Source organism: Mandrillus leucophaeus, unplaced genomic scaffold (genome assembly GCF_000951045.1).
Source record: "Mandrillus leucophaeus isolate KB7577 unplaced genomic scaffold, Mleu.le_1.0 Scaffold762, whole genome shotgun sequence".
NCBI classification, from domain to species: domain Eukaryota; kingdom Metazoa; phylum Chordata; class Mammalia; order Primates; family Cercopithecidae; genus Mandrillus; species Mandrillus leucophaeus.
Window position 1 is genome coordinate 1,147,974 of NW_012108275.1, and position 17,729 is coordinate 1,165,702.

At 42.6% G+C, this 17,729-nt stretch overlaps 1 protein-coding gene and 1 long non-coding RNA gene across 4 annotated transcripts in view; one reads left to right on the forward strand and one right to left on the reverse strand.

Moving 5' to 3' along the window:
- LOC105529389 overlaps window positions 1-4,784 on the reverse strand; it is a 24,273-nt gene extending 19,489 nt beyond the window's left edge. The window contains exons 1-3 of the long non-coding RNA XR_001004504.1: window positions 4,734-4,784; window positions 4,353-4,446; window positions 2,883-3,011 (exon numbers count right to left, since the gene is read on the reverse strand). This is a non-coding gene — a long non-coding RNA (uncharacterized LOC105529389). The remainder of the gene's footprint in view (window positions 1-2,882; window positions 3,012-4,352; window positions 4,447-4,733) is intronic.
- LNX1 (ligand of numb-protein X 1, E3 ubiquitin protein ligase) overlaps window positions 1-17,729 on the forward strand; it is a 198,739-nt gene that overhangs the window by 144,830 nt on the left and 36,180 nt on the right. For all 3 annotated transcript variants that reach the window (XM_011966515.1, XM_011966514.1, XM_011966516.1), the window contains 2 exons: window positions 6,016-6,218; window positions 8,456-8,827. In XM_011966515.1, the coding sequence (XP_011821905.1) occupies window positions 6,016-6,218; window positions 8,456-8,827 (575 nt within the window). The remainder of the gene's footprint in view (window positions 1-6,015; window positions 6,219-8,455; window positions 8,828-17,729) is intronic.

Below are 17,729 nucleotides of genomic sequence, written 5' to 3' on the forward strand. Positions count from 1 at the left end.
GGCAGGAGAATGGCCTGAACCCGGGAGATGGAGCTTGTAGCGAGCCGAGATCGTGCCACTGCACTCCAGCCTGGGCTACAGAGTGAGACTGTCTCCAAAAAAAAAAAAAAAAAAAAAAAGACAAAAAACTTTACATAATTGTATTCTTCAAGGTTTAGGACCTAGATAATGGCCAAGTATTTTTCTAATTAAATAGTCTCCACCAGTGGGATGAATATGATTCTTATTAGTTATGTAACCAGTCACTTTACCTTAAAAATTCTCAAGTATCTTACAAAATTTGGTATTAGATAATGCATAATGGTGAAAATTCTTTGCAAGCTGGAAAAGAAAGTTGGAAAGAATTATACAGATTTAGAATACTTTTTTTTGTTTGTTTGTTTTGTTTTTTTTGTTTTTTTTTTTTTTTGAGACGGAGTCTCGCTCGCTCTGTAGCCCAGGCTGGAGTGCAATGGCATGATCTCGGCTCACTGCAACCACTGCCTCCTGGGTTCAAGTGATTCTCCTGTCTCAGCCTCCCAAGTAGCTGAGATTACAGGCTACTTGGATCTCATGTCCAGCTAATTTTTTGTATTTTTAGTAGAGACAGGGTTTCGCCATGTTGGCCAGGCTAGTCTTGAACTCCTGACCTCAGGTGATCCACCCGCCTCGGCCTCCCAAAGTGCTAGGATTACAGACATGAGCCACCGCACTCAGCCAACAGATTTTCAATGTAGATGATACAGCCTTATATTGGGAGAATATGCTATCTAGGACTTTCTTAACTAGAGAGAAGTCAACGCCTGGCTTCAAAGCTTCAAAGGACAGGCTGACTCTCGTGTTCGGGGCTAATACAGCTGGTGACTTTAAGGTGGAGTCCAGTGCTCATTTATCATTTCAAAACTCCTAGGGCCCTTAAGAATTATGCTAAATCTATTCTACCTGTGCTCTATCCACGGAACAACAAAGCCTGATGGCAGCACATCTTTTTACAGCATGGTTTACTCGATATTTTAATTCCACTGTTGAGGCCTACTGCTCAGAAAGAAAGATTCCTTTCAAAATATTGCTACTCATTGATAATGCATCCTGGTTACTAACCCAAGTACTTCAATGGAGACGCACAAGAGTAATGTTGTTTTCATGCCTGCTAACACAATATCCATTCTGCAGCCCATGGATCAAAGAGGAATTTCTACTTTTTTTTTTTAAGACAGAGTCTTGCTCTGTTGCCCAGGCTAGAGTGCAGTGGTGTGATCTCAGCTCACTGCAAGCTCCACCTCCCAGGTTCACGCCATTCTCCCTCCTCAGCCTCCTGAGAGGCTGGGACTACAGGCACCTGCCACCGCGCCCAGCTAATTTTTTGTATTTTTAGTAGAGACGAAGTTTCACCGTGTTAGCCAGGACAGTCTCGATCTCCTGGCCTTGTGATCTGCCTGCCTCGGCCTCCCAAAGTGCTGGGATTACAGGCGTGAGCCACCACGCCTGGCCAGTAATTTCTACTTTTAAGTCTCATTATTTAAGAAATAAATTTCGAAAGGCTATAGCTGCCATAGATAGTGATTCCTCTGATGGATCTGGGCAAGGAAAATTGAAATCCTGGAAAGGATTCACCCTTCTACATGCCATTAAGAACATTAGTGATTCATGGGAGAGAGTCAAAATATCAACATTAACAGGAGATTGGAGGAAGTTGATTCTAACTCTCATGGATGACTTTCCGGGGTTCAAGACTTTAGTGGAGAAAAGTAACTATAGATGTCGTGGAAATAGCAAGAGAACTAGTATTGGAAGTGGAGCTTGAAGATATGACCAAATTCCGGGAGGCTGAGGCAGGAGAATCACTTGAACCGGGAGGTGGAGCTTGCAGTGAGCTGAGATCACGCCACTGCACTCCAGCCCGGGCAACAGAGCAAGACTCAGTCTCAAAAAAAAAAAAAAAAAAAAAAAAAAGATATGACCAAATTGTTGCAATCTCATAATGAAACTTGAACGAGTGTAGAGTTGCTTCTTATGGATGAGCAAAGAAAGTGGTTTCTTGAGATGGAAACTACTGCTGAAGATGCTGTGAACATTGTTGAAACTACAAGAAAGGATTGGGAATATTACATAAACATAGTTGATGAAACAGCAAGGTTAGTAGAGAATTGACTCCAATTTTGAAAGAAGTTCTACTGAAGTTTAAATGCTATCAAACAGCACTGCATTCTACAGAGAATCTGCATAAAAATCTTTCACGAGAGTCAGCTGATGTGGCAAACTTCATGGTCATCTTATTTTAAGAAATTGCCAAAGCCACTCCCAACTTTCAGCAACCACCATTGTGATCAGTCAGCAGCCATCAACATCAAAGCAAAACCCTCTACAAGGAAAAGATTACAACTGAAGGCTCAGATGATCATTAAACAGCATGTTTTAGCAATAAAGTATTTTTAAATTGAGGTATGTACATTTTTAAAAATATGCTATTGTATACTTGATAGACTACAGTGTAAACATAACTCTTATAACCACAGAGAAACCAAAAGACTCACTTTATTATGGCAGTCTGGAACCAAACCCACAATATCTCAGAGGTATGCCTGTACTATGAAGAATGAGGTATAAATTAATGACCATAGCAGCCATAGGGGACAGTGTAATCCATGTTTAAGGAATGGCTTATGACTTGGATGGATGTTGGGATGCTGTGTGATGGAAAATGCGTTCAAGTAGCTTAGCTCAATGCCAGCATAAACTCAGTTAATAATTATTATTATATCCTTTAGTCCTTGAGTGAGGACATAATATTGAATAAATTATTTTCTTTCCAGACCAATACAGGAGATGAGGTGAAGGTCAGATCATAGTGTGTCCTGATGATTATTTAGGAGTCTGTACTTGATTTGGGGGCAGTGAAACACCTGGGAGCTCTTGTGTAGAGTTATTGCAAGATTGGAGCCATGTTTCCAGAACACAGAGATAGCACCCATGTTCCATACGTAGGCGGGCTGGAATGGGAGAGATTGGATTTCCTCAAACACACTAAGAAGCTGTAACTCCAGAATGGAGTGAGGTGTTAAGACTCAGCTAGGTTGGTATCAATGTCGTCACAGAATTTGTGATGCAACAATGCTTTCAAAAATGGTCAGAGGACCTCATTGCTTCAGCAACCTACAGTTGGCCTCCTGGCATGGTGTATCCATTCTTTTAACATCAGTAAAGGGACTGGCACCACTGTTTATCAACTGTGTGACCCTGGCTGGGTTGCTTAATGCTCTAAGCTTCAGCATTTCTTCATCTGAAAAGACAGAGATGGATCTGGGCATAGTGGCTCACACCTGGAATCCTAGCACTTGGAGGCCAAGGCAAGAGGATCCCTTAAGCCCAGGAGTTTGAGACCAGCCTGGGCAACATAGTGAGACTTTGTCTCTACAAAAAATGAAATTAATGGGACGTGGTGGCACACACCTGTACTCCCAGCTTCTTGGGCTGAGGTGGGAGGATTGCCTGAGCCCATGAGGTCAAGGCTGCTTTGAGCCAAGATCATACCACTATACTCCAGCCTGGGTGACAGAGTGAGACCCTGTCTCTCAAAAAAAAAAAAAAAAAAAAAGATAATTATCATCTATTTCATAGGGTTATTGTGAAGACTAAACAAAAAATGCATCCAAATACCTTAACTCAATGTCAGCATATAACAAACTCTCAGCTAATAAGATTATATCCTTTAGTCCTTGAGTAAGGATATAATATTGAGCAAATTCTTTTCTTTCCAGACCAACACAAGTTTTGCAGTTTAAAAATTCCTTTGTCTCTTTAAGGTCACTAGGATCTCGTTGGTGTTGCTCTAATATCATTTACAAGTGTGAATGGTATGTCCTTTCAAGCTATCATATCAAAAATTCTCTAGAGGTTTAGGCTTGGTAGTATGGTTTTTGTAAATCTGTTGGAAAAGATGGTAACAAAGGAAGGGGAATGAGGGAGGGAAAATTGGCTTTTGTGATTATTTCCAAATCTTTCTTTGCTCAGAATGAATTTTTTTTCCATTCCGTTGTTATACCAGACATGCTCTAGCAAGTGCCTGTGATATAGCCTACTTAATATAACCAAGGTAGTTTAAACATTAATTGAACTCAGTCACCCGAGTACTGGTAGTACCAGGAACTGACTGATGAAGTCAGCTACCCCTGCCTTATGCAGTCACTTCAGTTCAATCAGTATAGAGATTAAGGACCCACATTTGCAACATCTCGGGTTTCCTCTACCTACTAAGTTACTTTGCTCTAACATGCTTAGAAATAATTTTAATTCTTTATTGTTCTTAGAGAATTGAGTACTCATTAATTCATTAGGGAAAATGAACTAAGGTCACAGATTTTGCAAATGCTCACAAGGAACAGACTATCCAGAAGCAGGCCTGCCATGTGAGATCTTTCCAGATGCCATAACGAAAGGAGACTCTTAAGGAGAGGCAGCTGTCAGCACCTACAGAAGACACAAGCATCTCAGCCCTTACCATTGAAACTTGAGCCTTTAGTCACTTGGAGGAGCTAGTTTTTCCACCAGGCTAGGTGTGGCTTGTTCCCACCACTTGTTGGTGTCCCCTCTGAACACTTCGATTCAAACTGAAGTGAAGAAAAACAATGCCAGTCGGTGCTGCTGACTCGTAGGTCCACAGAGCAAGTCCCTCGTGGGCTCCGGCCTGGCTGTGAATCCCTGGTTCCAGGGATACCTGGCAGAGAGTACCGGTCACCAGAGCTCTGGGTTCTGACCTGGCTCTCAGGGCCACCTAACTTTGGGATGTCCAGCCAGTTGCTTCACTCCCCTTCTCTCAGCCTCAAACCTCCTCACTTGTAGGGTTTGACTATCACTGTCAAGCAGCAGAACAATTAGAGCAGCTGTTTTCTGTGTGGTCACAGTGGGATGAGAGATGAGCAGAGAGCTAGGAGAGATTTCTTGGGGAAAGCAGATTCATCAGTTTAAAAATAGTTTGAAAACACCAGCCTAGATGATCTTTGAATCTCCTTGCTCTGAATTCAGTGATTTCAGGCAAACCAGGGATGAACCGCCCAAGGCCACCAACTAGGCCTTGGCCTCTTCTTGATCATGAATCAGGCCTCTTCCATTTGTTGACAACAATGTCTGGTAGAAAGAAATGATGTTCCCCCAAGCCTGAAAAGCAGAATCTTTAAGGAAGAAATTTTCAAAATTATCTGAGAGGGCAAAATGGCAGATGGGTTCTGTTTTTTACCTCTCAATAAGCAAGTGATAAAACTGTAATTCATTCCATTAAAAATCGTTCATTCACTTCTATTAATTCAATAAACTTCAGCTAGAGGCCCCTGCATACAGAGGTATGTGTAGAGAACCATGGAACAGCCAGAGGTTGTGCCCTCAGGTTTTATGGACATGATATGAGGTATATAAGAAATGAGTATAAGCTGGGCACGGTGGCTCACACCTGTAATCCCAGCACTTTGGGAGGCTGAGGTGGGTGGATCACCTGAGCTCAGGAGTTCAGGACTGGCCTGGACAACATGACAAAACTCCGTCTCTACAAAAAATACCAAAATTTTCCGGGAATGGTGGCATGTGCCTATAGTCTTAGCTACTTGCTAGGCTGAGGTGGGAAGATCACTTGAGCTCAGGAGGCAGAGGTTGTGGTGAGATACTGCACTCCAACCTAAGCAACAGAGTGAGACCCTGTCTCAAAAAAAAAAATAAAATAAAAAAAGGTAAAAATAACCATAAAGGATTGAGTGCCATGAGAAATAGCTAGAAAGCTTTATAGGAAATGGACTGTTTAGAGCAAGAGAAGGAGGAATCAGGGTAGAGTTTAATTGGAAGGGCCTTGAAGGAAAAATTGGGTTTAAGCTTGGGATGAAAAACATTCCAAGCAGAGAAACTTGCACTGGCACAGAGGCAGGAAAATGGAAAACATGTATGAGGAAAAATGAATAGTTTAGTTTGGCTGACACTGAAGTTTGGCAAGAAGAGTAGTTGGAAAGGTCCATTGGGTGGGTGTCTTAAATAAACACTCTTTGTCCATTTCAGTCTTTCCGAGGTTGTACCACCTGATTCCAGATGGCGAAATTACCAGCATCAAGATCAATCGAGTAGATCCCAGTGAAAGCCTCTCCATTAGGCTGGTGGGAGGTAGCGAAACCCCACTGGTCCATATCATTATCCAACACATTTATCGTGATGGGGTGATTGCCAGAGATGGCCGGCTACTACCAGGAGACATCATTCTAAAGGTAGAGACTATGGCTGTGGGGCTGCAGCAAGGGGCTTCTGAGCAAATAATTGGTAGATGCATAGATGAATGAGCAAAATGGTAAAAAAAAATGTGGATAGTCACTTTCTATCATTTTATGCCTCTGAGATTTGTCATTTAATTGAGATCTTTGTTTCTCTCTGTCTTGCTCTTTCACTCTCTCCACCCTTTCTCTCTGTACATAAATATTTATCTGTCTATATATCATTTTATCTGTCCCCTCTTCTCCCTTCTAGCTTTTTCCATCTTCCTCTTCGTTCCCTTTCTCCACCTCCTCTTTCTTCTTTTATCTCTTTTTTTTAAAGAGCATTAATATAAAATAAAATGGGGACAATATTTTCTTAAATTGTTTTTAGAGTAGATTAGTAGAACATTTTGTATTTTATTTAATCACAATCACCTACTCTTTGAAAGTCAATTTCCTATAGTCTTATGGCCCTCTCTGAAAATAAAAGTAATCTCTATGTTAGTTTCACCGACCCAGAGACATTCCAGGGGAGACAGGTGTTGGAATAGAATGCTTTGGGTGTTACTGTCCTCAGAGGCTTGGTTAAAGGGAAGGACTTTAAGGAGGAATTTTCAGAACAGAAAGGATAAAGAGCTGTTTATCAGACAGAAGTCCAGTGTTTGCCAAAAGTGACAAGAAACCCCTCCCTGCTCGTATATTTTCTATCTGACACTCAGATAACAGTTCTATCCCATCCCTTCTAGGTTGCTGAGGGACCGGCTCCTGTCACATTATGAGCTGTTTCTTTGGCAAACTGATTGGAATAAGAGGAGAAATAACCTAAAGCAGTTTTCACAGAAATGCTGAAATTCCTGCTGGCCTCTGAGGTGGAGCATAAGACAGGGCCCTCGGGGCAGTCCACAGTACAATCAGTGACACTGTGCATGGCTGCCTCCCAGTTCTAGTGGAAACTATGCTGCCTGGGAGGGTTGCATAATAAAACATTTTGATTCCTGTGGCCTTCAACTGGCACTTACAAGCAAAAGGGCTGCCAGGACTATTTAGCAGGCAACCCTGACTCCCCTGACCTTCTCTGGGCCCAGAGGTGATGGGGGAACCGGGTCCTGCCACCTCAGGTGCTCTCCTCACCTGTGCTTGGACAAGGGTGGTGAGCTTTGCCTTTGCATGAGGGAGCCTCTGGAGCTGCACCAGAGAACAGGTGACTGTATCCTCAAGAAAGGCCTTTGCAAAGCCTGTTCCAAGCCTTCTCTAACAATTGGCTGCAAATACAAGAAATCTTATCAAACTACAGAAATTCAAGAAAGTTATTTCTCCTCCATGGGGCCTCTTTCCTCAAGCACAGAGTGCAGCGCTTGCTGTGAAATTGTTTTCTTCCAACATGGGGGCTACAGCCTCCAGGCTGGGCCTGTGTAGCCAGAGAAATTAAAACCAGAAAGCCCCATGCAGTATCAGCTCTACACATCATTAGTGAGGCACAAATGAGAGGGCCGAGCTTCAGCTTGTTTAAGTAACTTTATAAAGAGATCTAGCCTTTCAATAAAAGAGTCTAGACACTTCCTTTCATATCAGTTTGTTTGAAACTCTGCAAGGATTTCTTCCTTTTGCTGAGAACATGGGCAAAAAAAATCTTGCAGGGGACCACCCTGAGACCTGACACGTTCCCATGCGCACATACACAGTATCATACACACATACGCTCCTTCATGCTCACATACTCACAGACCCTCACTCACACGCTAGAACATCTGCATACACACACAGTGGTGAGGACTGGAAGTTCGGGTATAAGTTGACCCAGGGAGAAAAATTCAGTTGGAGATTTTTGGGAAGAAAATGTCAACTCGGCTTGAACAGCTGTTTAATGCAATCATTTGACTGAGGCAAATTGGAAAAATGCTTTTCTTTTGCCTTTTCCTACCTTATCTTCCTTTCCTCTCTTCCTGCCAGCTAAAAAATAATGACAACAGAAATGAAGGCCAGGATTCTGGGAATAAATATGTGGGCTTGGGTAAGAACAAGGTGGAGAAAGACGGTGTCTACTCACAGAGGCCTGGAGAGGTGCTGCAGGCCACGCTTGGAGAGAACAGGATTAGAAACGCTGTTGGAAGGTGCAGTTATTGGACACAGGGTGAGGTGGGAGAGCATAGCAGTCTTTAAAGACAGGATCCTGGCTATTCTGCAGGCCTGGATCTTTCAGGAAGGGTTGTGGCAGGTGGAGCTGACCACATGATTGTTCCACCTGCCCCTAGGTCAACGGGATGGACATCAGCAACGTCCCTCACAACTATGCCGTGCGTCTCCTGCGGCAGCCCTGCCAGGTGCTGTGGCTGACTGTGCTGCGTGAACAGAAGTTCCGCAGCAGGAACAATGGACAGGCCCTGGATGCCTACGGATCCCGGGATGACAGCTTCCATGTGATTCTCAACAAAAGTAGCCCCGAGGAGCAGCTTGGAATAAAACTGGTGCGCAAGGTGGATGAGCCTGGGGTTTTCATCTTCAATGTCCTGGATGGCGGTGTGGCAGATCGACATGGTCAGCTCGAGGAGAACGACCGCGTGTTAGCCATCAACGGACATGACCTTCGATATGGCAGCCCAGAAAGTGCGGCTCATCTGATTCAGGTGAGTCACAGATCATTCCAGGATCCCAGTCAGAAACCCTGTACATGAGGAAGAATGCAAATCCCCCTGAACCAGGCACCCTGTCACTACCACATATGTCATGCTGTGCCTCCCTTTCAAGGAGTCAGGATGGAAAGACCAACATTTAGAAAGCTTCTGCCCAGGTAAGAACATTACTCGGCTGAGCGTGGTGGCCCACGCCTGGAATCCCAGCACTTTGGGAGGCCGAGGCGGGTGGATCACCTGAGGTCAGGAGTTCAAGGCCAGCCTGGCCAACAGGGTGAAACCCCATCTCTACTAAAAATACAAAAAATTAGCCAGGCATGGTGGCAGATTCCTGTAATCCCAGCTATTCAGGGGGCTGAGGCAGGAGAATCGCTTGAAACCAGGAGGCAGAGAGGTTGCAGTAAGCTGAGATCGCACCATTGCACTCCAGCCTGGGCAACAAGAGCGAGACCCATCTCAGGAAAAAAAAAAAAAAAGAACATTACACGAGCAAATGATGGGCTTCAAGGCCATGGACATTCCCTGGGTGTTGTGTTGTCAGCCATCCAGTCTGACTGCAGATAAACACATTGGGTTGTATGCTACAATCTCACAGAATTAGGATCACTCAGGGTCAGCAGGGTCGTGTCATCCCTGTACCCAGTATGTCCAGTGTAGACCCAGGAGTCAGTTACATACATTCAGGACACATCTAAGACATCTAGTTGTATTTACTCCTGTAAGAAGCTGTGCAATGTGGGACGTAGTAGCTCAGCCAGGTGTGGAGACTCACACCTGTAATCCCAACAGTTTGGGAAGCCAAAGCAGGAAAGTGACTTGAGCTCAGGAGTTTGAGACCAGCCTGGACAGCATAGTGAGATCTCGTCTTTACAAAATTCAAGAAATTAGTCAGGCATCATGACATGCACCTGTAGTCCCAGCTACTCGAGAGGCCAAGGCGAGTGGATCACCTGAGGTCAAGAATTCAAGGTCAGCCTGGCCAACATGGTGAAACCCTATCTCTACTAAAAATACAAAAAATTAGCCAGGCGTGGTGGCAGGGGCCTGTAATCCCAGCTACTTGAGAGATTGAGGCAGGAGAAAAAAAAAAAAAGGCTATGCCATGCATCCTCCAGGGATCCTATGGACAGGGTAAGTCTTAGTCTCCATGGCTAAGTCCAGGTGACTTGGAAAGCACATGGAAACCCAAGTATGAACCTGAGAGGAAGCCCTCTAATAAGAGAGGGACACAAATTCTTGATCTCTCAGGCAAGTAGAGTTCATGACTGTTCCAACTAATCCACTTTTCTGACCAGTATAATGTCATCAAGCACCCGCATGTGTTTTGTTGACTTTGTCAGGGTCACTGTTGAAATTTTTTTTCTTTGACTTTTTTATTTTAAGATAATTATCAATTAATATGTGATTGTAAGAAATAATACACAGAGATCCCAAAAACAGTAAAGAGTTACTGTTTTTCCTAGTGTTAACGTCTTGCAAAACCATAGTATGGCGTCACAAGCATGCTATTGACATTAACAGTCGTAACAGAATATTTCCGTCACCACAAAGATCCCTATAAAAGTTGCCTTCTATTGCCACATCCATTTCCCTCCCACCCCATGTCCTCCTTAACCCTTGGAAATCACTAATCTGTTTTCTATTTCTATAATTTTGAATTTCAAGAATGTTATATAAATGAAATCATATATAGACTTGGGGGACCGGCTTTTTTCACCCAGTATAATGCTCTGATAGTTCTGTGTCTCAGCGACGTTTCGTAAGCTGTGAGCTTTATTCTTAGAAGAACAGACTTTGTTCTGGGCTCTTATGTTCTAACCCATTCATTCACTTCATCCAGTAAATATCTGTTAAGTTCTGCTGCTTACGTGCCCCTGGGTTAGATGCAGAAATTGGAGGACCACTTAGATTATTCTTCCAAAGGATCCACCACTGTAGCAGGAAAGCTGGACTTTATCTAAATGACTGCCCATGCAGTCTAACACTACTGCAATGGAAAAATTAAGTATGATGCTGCTGCAGGCACAGGGGAGGTTTTTGCTTGGCCAGGTCTATGAATTCCTCAGAGGAGGAAGATCTTGAACTTGGGGCTTGAGGAATGAGCTGAAGTTCTCCAGTGTATAAGTCAGCAAGGGTCATTCTAAGGAGACACAGGACAAAAGAACATTTCCTTAATAGCCCATGTGTTAGTCCGTTCTCATGCTGCTGATAAAGACATACCCAAGGCTGGGTAATTTAAAAAGAAGAAGAGGTTTAATGGAACCACAGTTCCACATGGCTCAGGAGGCCTCACAATCATGGCAGAAGGTGAAAGGCGAATCTTACATGGCAGCAGGCAAGAGAGAATGAGGGTCAAGCAAAAAGGGAAACCTTTATAAAACCATTGGATCTCGTGAGACTTACTACCACAAGAACGGTATGGGGGAAACCATCCCCGTGATTCAATTATCTCCCACCGGGTCCCTCCTACAACACGTGGGAATGATGGGAGCTACAACTCAAAATGAGACTTGGGTGGGGACACAGCCAAACCATATCAGCCTATTAGGGAAATGATAAATAGCACCTGGAGCCTGGGGTGTGTATTTTAAAAAGCAGCCATAGACGAGGCAAGAGACAGATCTTGTGAAATATTACAAGCCATGCTAAGGACCTCGGACTTTATCTGCAAAGCCATAGGGGCATTGTTGGAAGGGTTTAGGAAAGGAAATGGCATGATCTTCTAGAATGATCTCTCTAAAGTCAGTGGAGAGCTGAAAGGAGAAGGGCAAGATCCAGAGGCCTTATCTTAAAAAGTATTCTCAATTATCCAGCAAGTCTATGTCAACTTCCATTTAGTGACTGAAGTCTTCATACTTTGAGAATAGGCAGTAAGTCAGCAGCAGTAACTGACGGAGCCCTGCACCAAGTTCCACAAAGGGTGATCATCAAAAGACTGCTTGCTCTCAAGGACTTGGTTATTTAAACACAAATAAATTTGCCTGCACCTGAGATCTCGTTATGTGATTCTTCCAGGTGCTGGCAACTCTCTTCACTGTCCTGTACAGTAGCTTATCCCTCTTCTTGGAAGAGGACCAAGTGTTAGATGGTATTACTGTCATTGTAGACCTGGGCAACCTGAGGCAGAGGGTACAAGGGGACTTAGCCTTCTCCCTCTGCCCACCAGGGCAGAAAACACACATGGTAAGTACCTTAGCTGCTGAGCTGTGCTGCTTGGTGGTGTCCCAGTTCCAAGGTGGCTCTCGGCCCTCATGGATGCTCATCTGCCCTAGAGGGCCCGAGCTCGTGCCCAGTAGATCAGGTGGGGAACAAAACCAGAGTTAGAAGAGGCATTTTCTGGCTGGGTGCGGTGACTCACGCCTTTAATTCCAGCACTTTGGGAGGCCAAGGCGGGCAGATCGCGAGATCAGCCTGGCCAACATGGTAAAACCCCATATCTACTAAAAATACAAAATTAGCCAGGTGTGGTGGCAGGCACCTGTAATTCCAGCTACTTGGGAGGCTGAGGTAGGAGAATTGCTTGAACCCAGGAGGCAGAGGTTTCAGTGAGCCAAGATCGCACCACTGCACTCCAGCCTGGGGACAGAGCAAGACTCTGTCTCCAAAAACAAACAAACAAACAAACAAACAAAAAAGGGACATTTTCTTTCTGAGGTGTACACCATCTATTCCCAAATTCATGTGCCCACCTCACCTTCTCCTCTGACCACACTTACACCTCCAGATGTCTGCTTCATATCTTCCTGTGGATATGGCAAAGGCATCTCAAATTTAATGTCCAAAATTGAACCCTTGGCTCCTCCCATTCCACCACTTGCCCAACATGCTCTGCCCTAGGCCATTCCCAGTCTATAAAAATGGCACCTCTGTTTACCCAGTGACTTGAGCCAAAAAGAACTTTGACTCTCCTCAACATCTCCCTCCCCCACCCCATTTTGACCTGGTCTGAGTGACAGCCAGAGCCTCTGCTGGCCTCCTGCCTTCCACACTTAATCATCTCTCTCCTACTCTACGCACAGCAGAGAGAATGAGCTGTTTACCAAACCACTCCAGTCAGGATGCCGCTGTCTCCCTCTCAGCCCTCTGTGGCTTCCTGAGACACTTAGGTTAAAGTTGCAGATCCTTACCATGGCCTGCAGTGCCATATGTCTCCTAGCCTTCTGTTCTCTCTCCAACCTCATTTCTTACAGAAGAAATGTCTAGTATTCTCCCCATGTTTAACCATGTGCCACGTTGCCTTCTTGCTGCTCTTCAAGCATTTCGGCCTCAGGCCTGGCATTCTTGCTGTTCCTCTACCTGGAAGAATCTTCTAAATATCCATTTGCCACATTCCCACAGTTCATTCAGGTCTCCCCTCAACTGTCAGAGAGCTCTTCACTGTCAGTTCTACTTAGAATTGTGTCAATTTCTGCTCATAGACACTTTATCCTACAATACGCTTCAACTCCTACCAACTAATATTACCTGCCAGACAGTACAGTAAAGTATTGTATCTGCAGCCAAGCGCAATGGTTCGTGCCTATAATCTGAGCACTTTGGGAGGCCGAGGCGGGTGGGTCACCTGAGGTCAGTAGTTCGAGACCAGTCTGGCCAACAGGGTGAAATCCCATCTCTACTAAAAATACAAAATTACCCAGGGGTGGTGGCGCACCCCTGTAATCCCAGCTACTTGGGAGGCTGAGGCAGAAGAATCACTTGAACTTGGGAGGCGAAGGTTGCAGTGAGCCAAGATGATGCCATTGTACTCCAGCCTGGGCAAAAAGAGTGCAACTCTGTCTCAAAAGAAAAAAAAATAATTATTGTATCCTCAGCACTTAAAGCAATGGCTGGCAATAGCAGGCATTCAATAAGTGTTTGCCAAATGAGTAAGTGGAGTCAAATTATCAACATCTATGTGTATATAAAATATATTTTATACATTAACTTTATCTCCTAGGGATTGGTTATCAAACCATTTACCAAAGAAGCACCAAATCTGCTTTCACATGCTGTTTGTCCCCAAGATATCGTATCTACTTTTGTCCCCTTGAATTTGTTCAGTAATTATTGGCTGAGCAACTTCTTTGTGCCAAGAGGTGTGTGGTACCATTGTGAACTAGGTTGGTACAGTTCCTGGCTTCATAGAGCTTGGAATGTATTCCTACCTTTGATCTCAAAACAACCGAGTCAGCATCAGGCAGGTGTCATTAGCTGGTCAATGAATGCGAAAAGAAAATATACTATGTTTATGAAAACCTTCACACATGGAAAAGGGAGAGTCCATTGTATTTCTTTATGAAGAAACTGTGTTCTTAGCATGATTTTTTTTTTTTTTTTTCTCACTTTGAAAACTAGCCTTTTAGGTGACCACCAGTATTTTATCATGTTACACTTGTTAACTCCCTCTGCAGGTCAATTGGTGCAACTCGCATTCTGGAGATAATGTTTGCCAACTATACTTCGCAATAAACAAAAGAAAAACTCTTACTCATCATGTCATTTGGAAAAATCTTGACTACATATGGCATTTTGCTTTTGTAGATTAATAACAGAAGAGCAAAAACCGTTTCTTCCCTGAGAAAGTTAATTTATAAAATAAAATCTTGCCTAACACTGGGACTTCCTAAAAGATTCTTTTGCTTACTAAACAAAGCCAACATGCTTTATAAGCAGGAAAAACCTTTTTAAAAAAATGGGATCAAAGCTAGTTGAAAAAGAAATGGAAAACACGGAATGCTGGAAAAACCTAGCTAAGCAATCACATGCCATTTCTGAAGAGTGGATTTTATTTATGTGATATTTGTAACACACACCAGGCTGAGGGAATTAAACTAAATATCCTTCAAAGGTTGAGACTCAAATTTCTAACCAATCCTTGACTATGTTGCCTTTGTATGTCTACTCCATGAATCACATTTGCCTTACAAAGAAATTCCCAGACAACATGTTTTTTGGTCATGTTCTCTCCCACAGTACCCCACATTCAGCTTTTTTTCTGCATTATTTCAGGGAAGAGTTATTACAGAGAAGCCACAACCATTTTATGTTTGACCAATTTTTACATATGTTGAACTCTAACCTCAGCTTACTCAGCAGCAGCCTGGGTTTGCCAGGTCCTTTTAAGAAGAAAGTCCTTACGGATATAGAAGCCTCAAATATGGTGCTGATGACTTATGTAGCAACTAAGTACAATTTTATTTTTCTCCATCGTCAATTTCTCAAGTGTTTTGGGCATAATGACTGGAATAACTGTATGAAAGAGGCAACTGTTTGGAACTGTCATATGTCATAGCTAAGATAAGAGAACAAAGAAATAATGGACCAAAGATTCAAATTTGAATGTCCCTCTTAAGCCTTTTTTTCCCAGGCAATTCCAGACTTGATGAAGAAACTGAAAATACTCAAAGCCATTTGCAGAGCTGATGATAATATGGGCTTTCATCAATACTGACATATGTGTAATTGTTTTTTCCTTATATGAATCAATATTTAAATGAGAATTCATTTCATCAAAGAATATTTGACAACAGGCTCTTCAAACTTTTTTTTTTTTTAATGAGATAGACCTTCAGACAGAGCCACAAAACCCATAATGGACTACTTGCATTACCTACACGCATTTTAAATACATGATTCCAGCTCATGAATTCTGCTGTATACCTGCAAAAAAGGGTAGAACTTTTGTGTAAACATTCAAGTCCCCTGGAGCCAGTGAGAATTACCAGTGAAATAAAACCTGATAGATCTGTATTTTTTTTTTAACAGATCAGTACACTTAATCTGGAATTAAATCCCTACTTAAATAAATTGTCTTACCATGGTTTTGTGGTAAATTTAATGCACATAGACGTGATTATAGATTATTTTTTAATCTCCTTGAGCTGAATTCTCAAAGTCCAAATGATTTTTGTATAGGGCTCCAAATTTTATGCATTCTTGATACAGGGTGTGACTTGGTAAACTGTATAGCTTTTCAACTTAGAATTTCATGAGTGAACATTATGTGCAGCTATACACTACAAATATTAGGGGATCTTGAAACTTCACTACCCTTCCTCTAACCCACATATCCCCCCAAATACATATTTTTTATAGAACATAATCATGAGAGTAACTTTTAGATATCGTAAAAGAAGTGGTGTATGAGGCAAGGATGCTGAGTCATTTTACTGACTCAGCCACCAGCAGATTCAGGGATTCAAGAACTAAATCTTTGTGTCTTGCCCTTGTCACTGTCATCTGTATGACCCCATATAAGTCACCATCTATATTATCATTAATGTCTTTGCATCTAAAGATATATGCTTCTGGGAACATAAGGATGAACATGGAGCTATAGTCTACTGGGAAAAATAAACCATATTGCTGCCCTAATTCTCCTTTTCCACCCCGATCAAATCTGAAGATCCTATTTACTATGTTTATTCAAAGCCTCCTTAATTTCCTCTCTCCTTGACCAGACTGATTGCTTTTAGCTCATTGAAGGAGCTACCACCTCTTCAGCATGAGATACTCATAAACTTTTTAATAATATGTCAGACACGTTGCTGGGGGTCCAAAGTCTCAATGGCAAACAAATCAACACAGACCAGATTTGCTCTGCCAAACTCATTTTATAGGGAATATCAACTTATAGTACACCATTAATTCATTCTAGAGTTATATTTCTGGAGCCTCCAACTCGTTGCTCAATGGAAGGATTTTTTCCCCTGGAAGTTCTTTTGTTTACTGGAAAGAAGGAAAGGGGAAGGATTCTGTTTCCATACCTTGTTGGGAAATACACTGACATATCAACAGGAATGACTGATGCCTTTGATTTTTTCTAGCATATCATTTGGTTCTGATGCTTCCAGTTGTCTGTATTGTCATGTAAGGTCTGTATGGCATTATGTGGTCTCAGGGGTAGGCTGCTCTGCTATAATTTGCCCTATACTGCAGTCCTGAATATCTCCTTGTCACCTTTCAATTAATCCATAGGTAAAGACAGGAATCTATTGAATTTTTGGATTCATAGAACATAGAGACAATCCCCTATGCTTGTACAAATGACAAAATTGAAACACCATTAATGAGATCCTCCATGCAACTGGTTCATCAACAAAAAGACCCTACTCTGTACTGGATAGACCAGAACTCATCTTCTGGGTTCTATTCTGCATGTGCACACACATAACTTTATTACAGAGAGTCCAGAACTTACTACATTTTTGAGATGACTTGAAAAGATATTAAATGTGGAAAAAACTAGGAATAGTTGACCTGGAAAGGGAAAGAACTAAGAGGGGGCAATGAGAGTGATCTTCAAATAGGATTGTCACAAGGAAAATGATGCGGGGTTGCCCTACTGAACATAACTAGAGCAATAGGAAGCAATAGGATGGCAACTTTAAGCTCAACCTAAGGACAAACATTCTAACTAGCACTATCTAAAACTGGCCAGTGCTGCCTTGGGATACGGTGAGCTCCCTGTCATTGGGGGTACCGAAGCATGAGCTGGGTGACAACATGACGAGGAATTTTTAGGGAAATTGAATTATAGTCTATAGAGAAAATGTTGGATGAGATGATGTCTGACATTTCTTGTGTGTCTTAGACTTTCTAATTTTATGGAATCAGTGCCTTGACAATTTCCCAGGGCTTTGTGAGCACAAGATGGATTCGCTGAGAATGATACTTGAACAGTTGCTGGAAGAGATTCTAAAATGGGGCAACACAGACAGTGTAGAAAGAGCTATCCCCACAAGTATATGTTGAAAAATCATTTAAAGCCAAAGTGTCTCATTCTGAGACACTTGGAAAAGAAACCAATGAGGAATGCAGGATAAATTTTCTCAAAGAAGTGATTATTAAAATATCAGGTAAAATATGTAAAACATATTGATGATGAAACCCTAGCGGACGAACTCTTTTTTTTTTT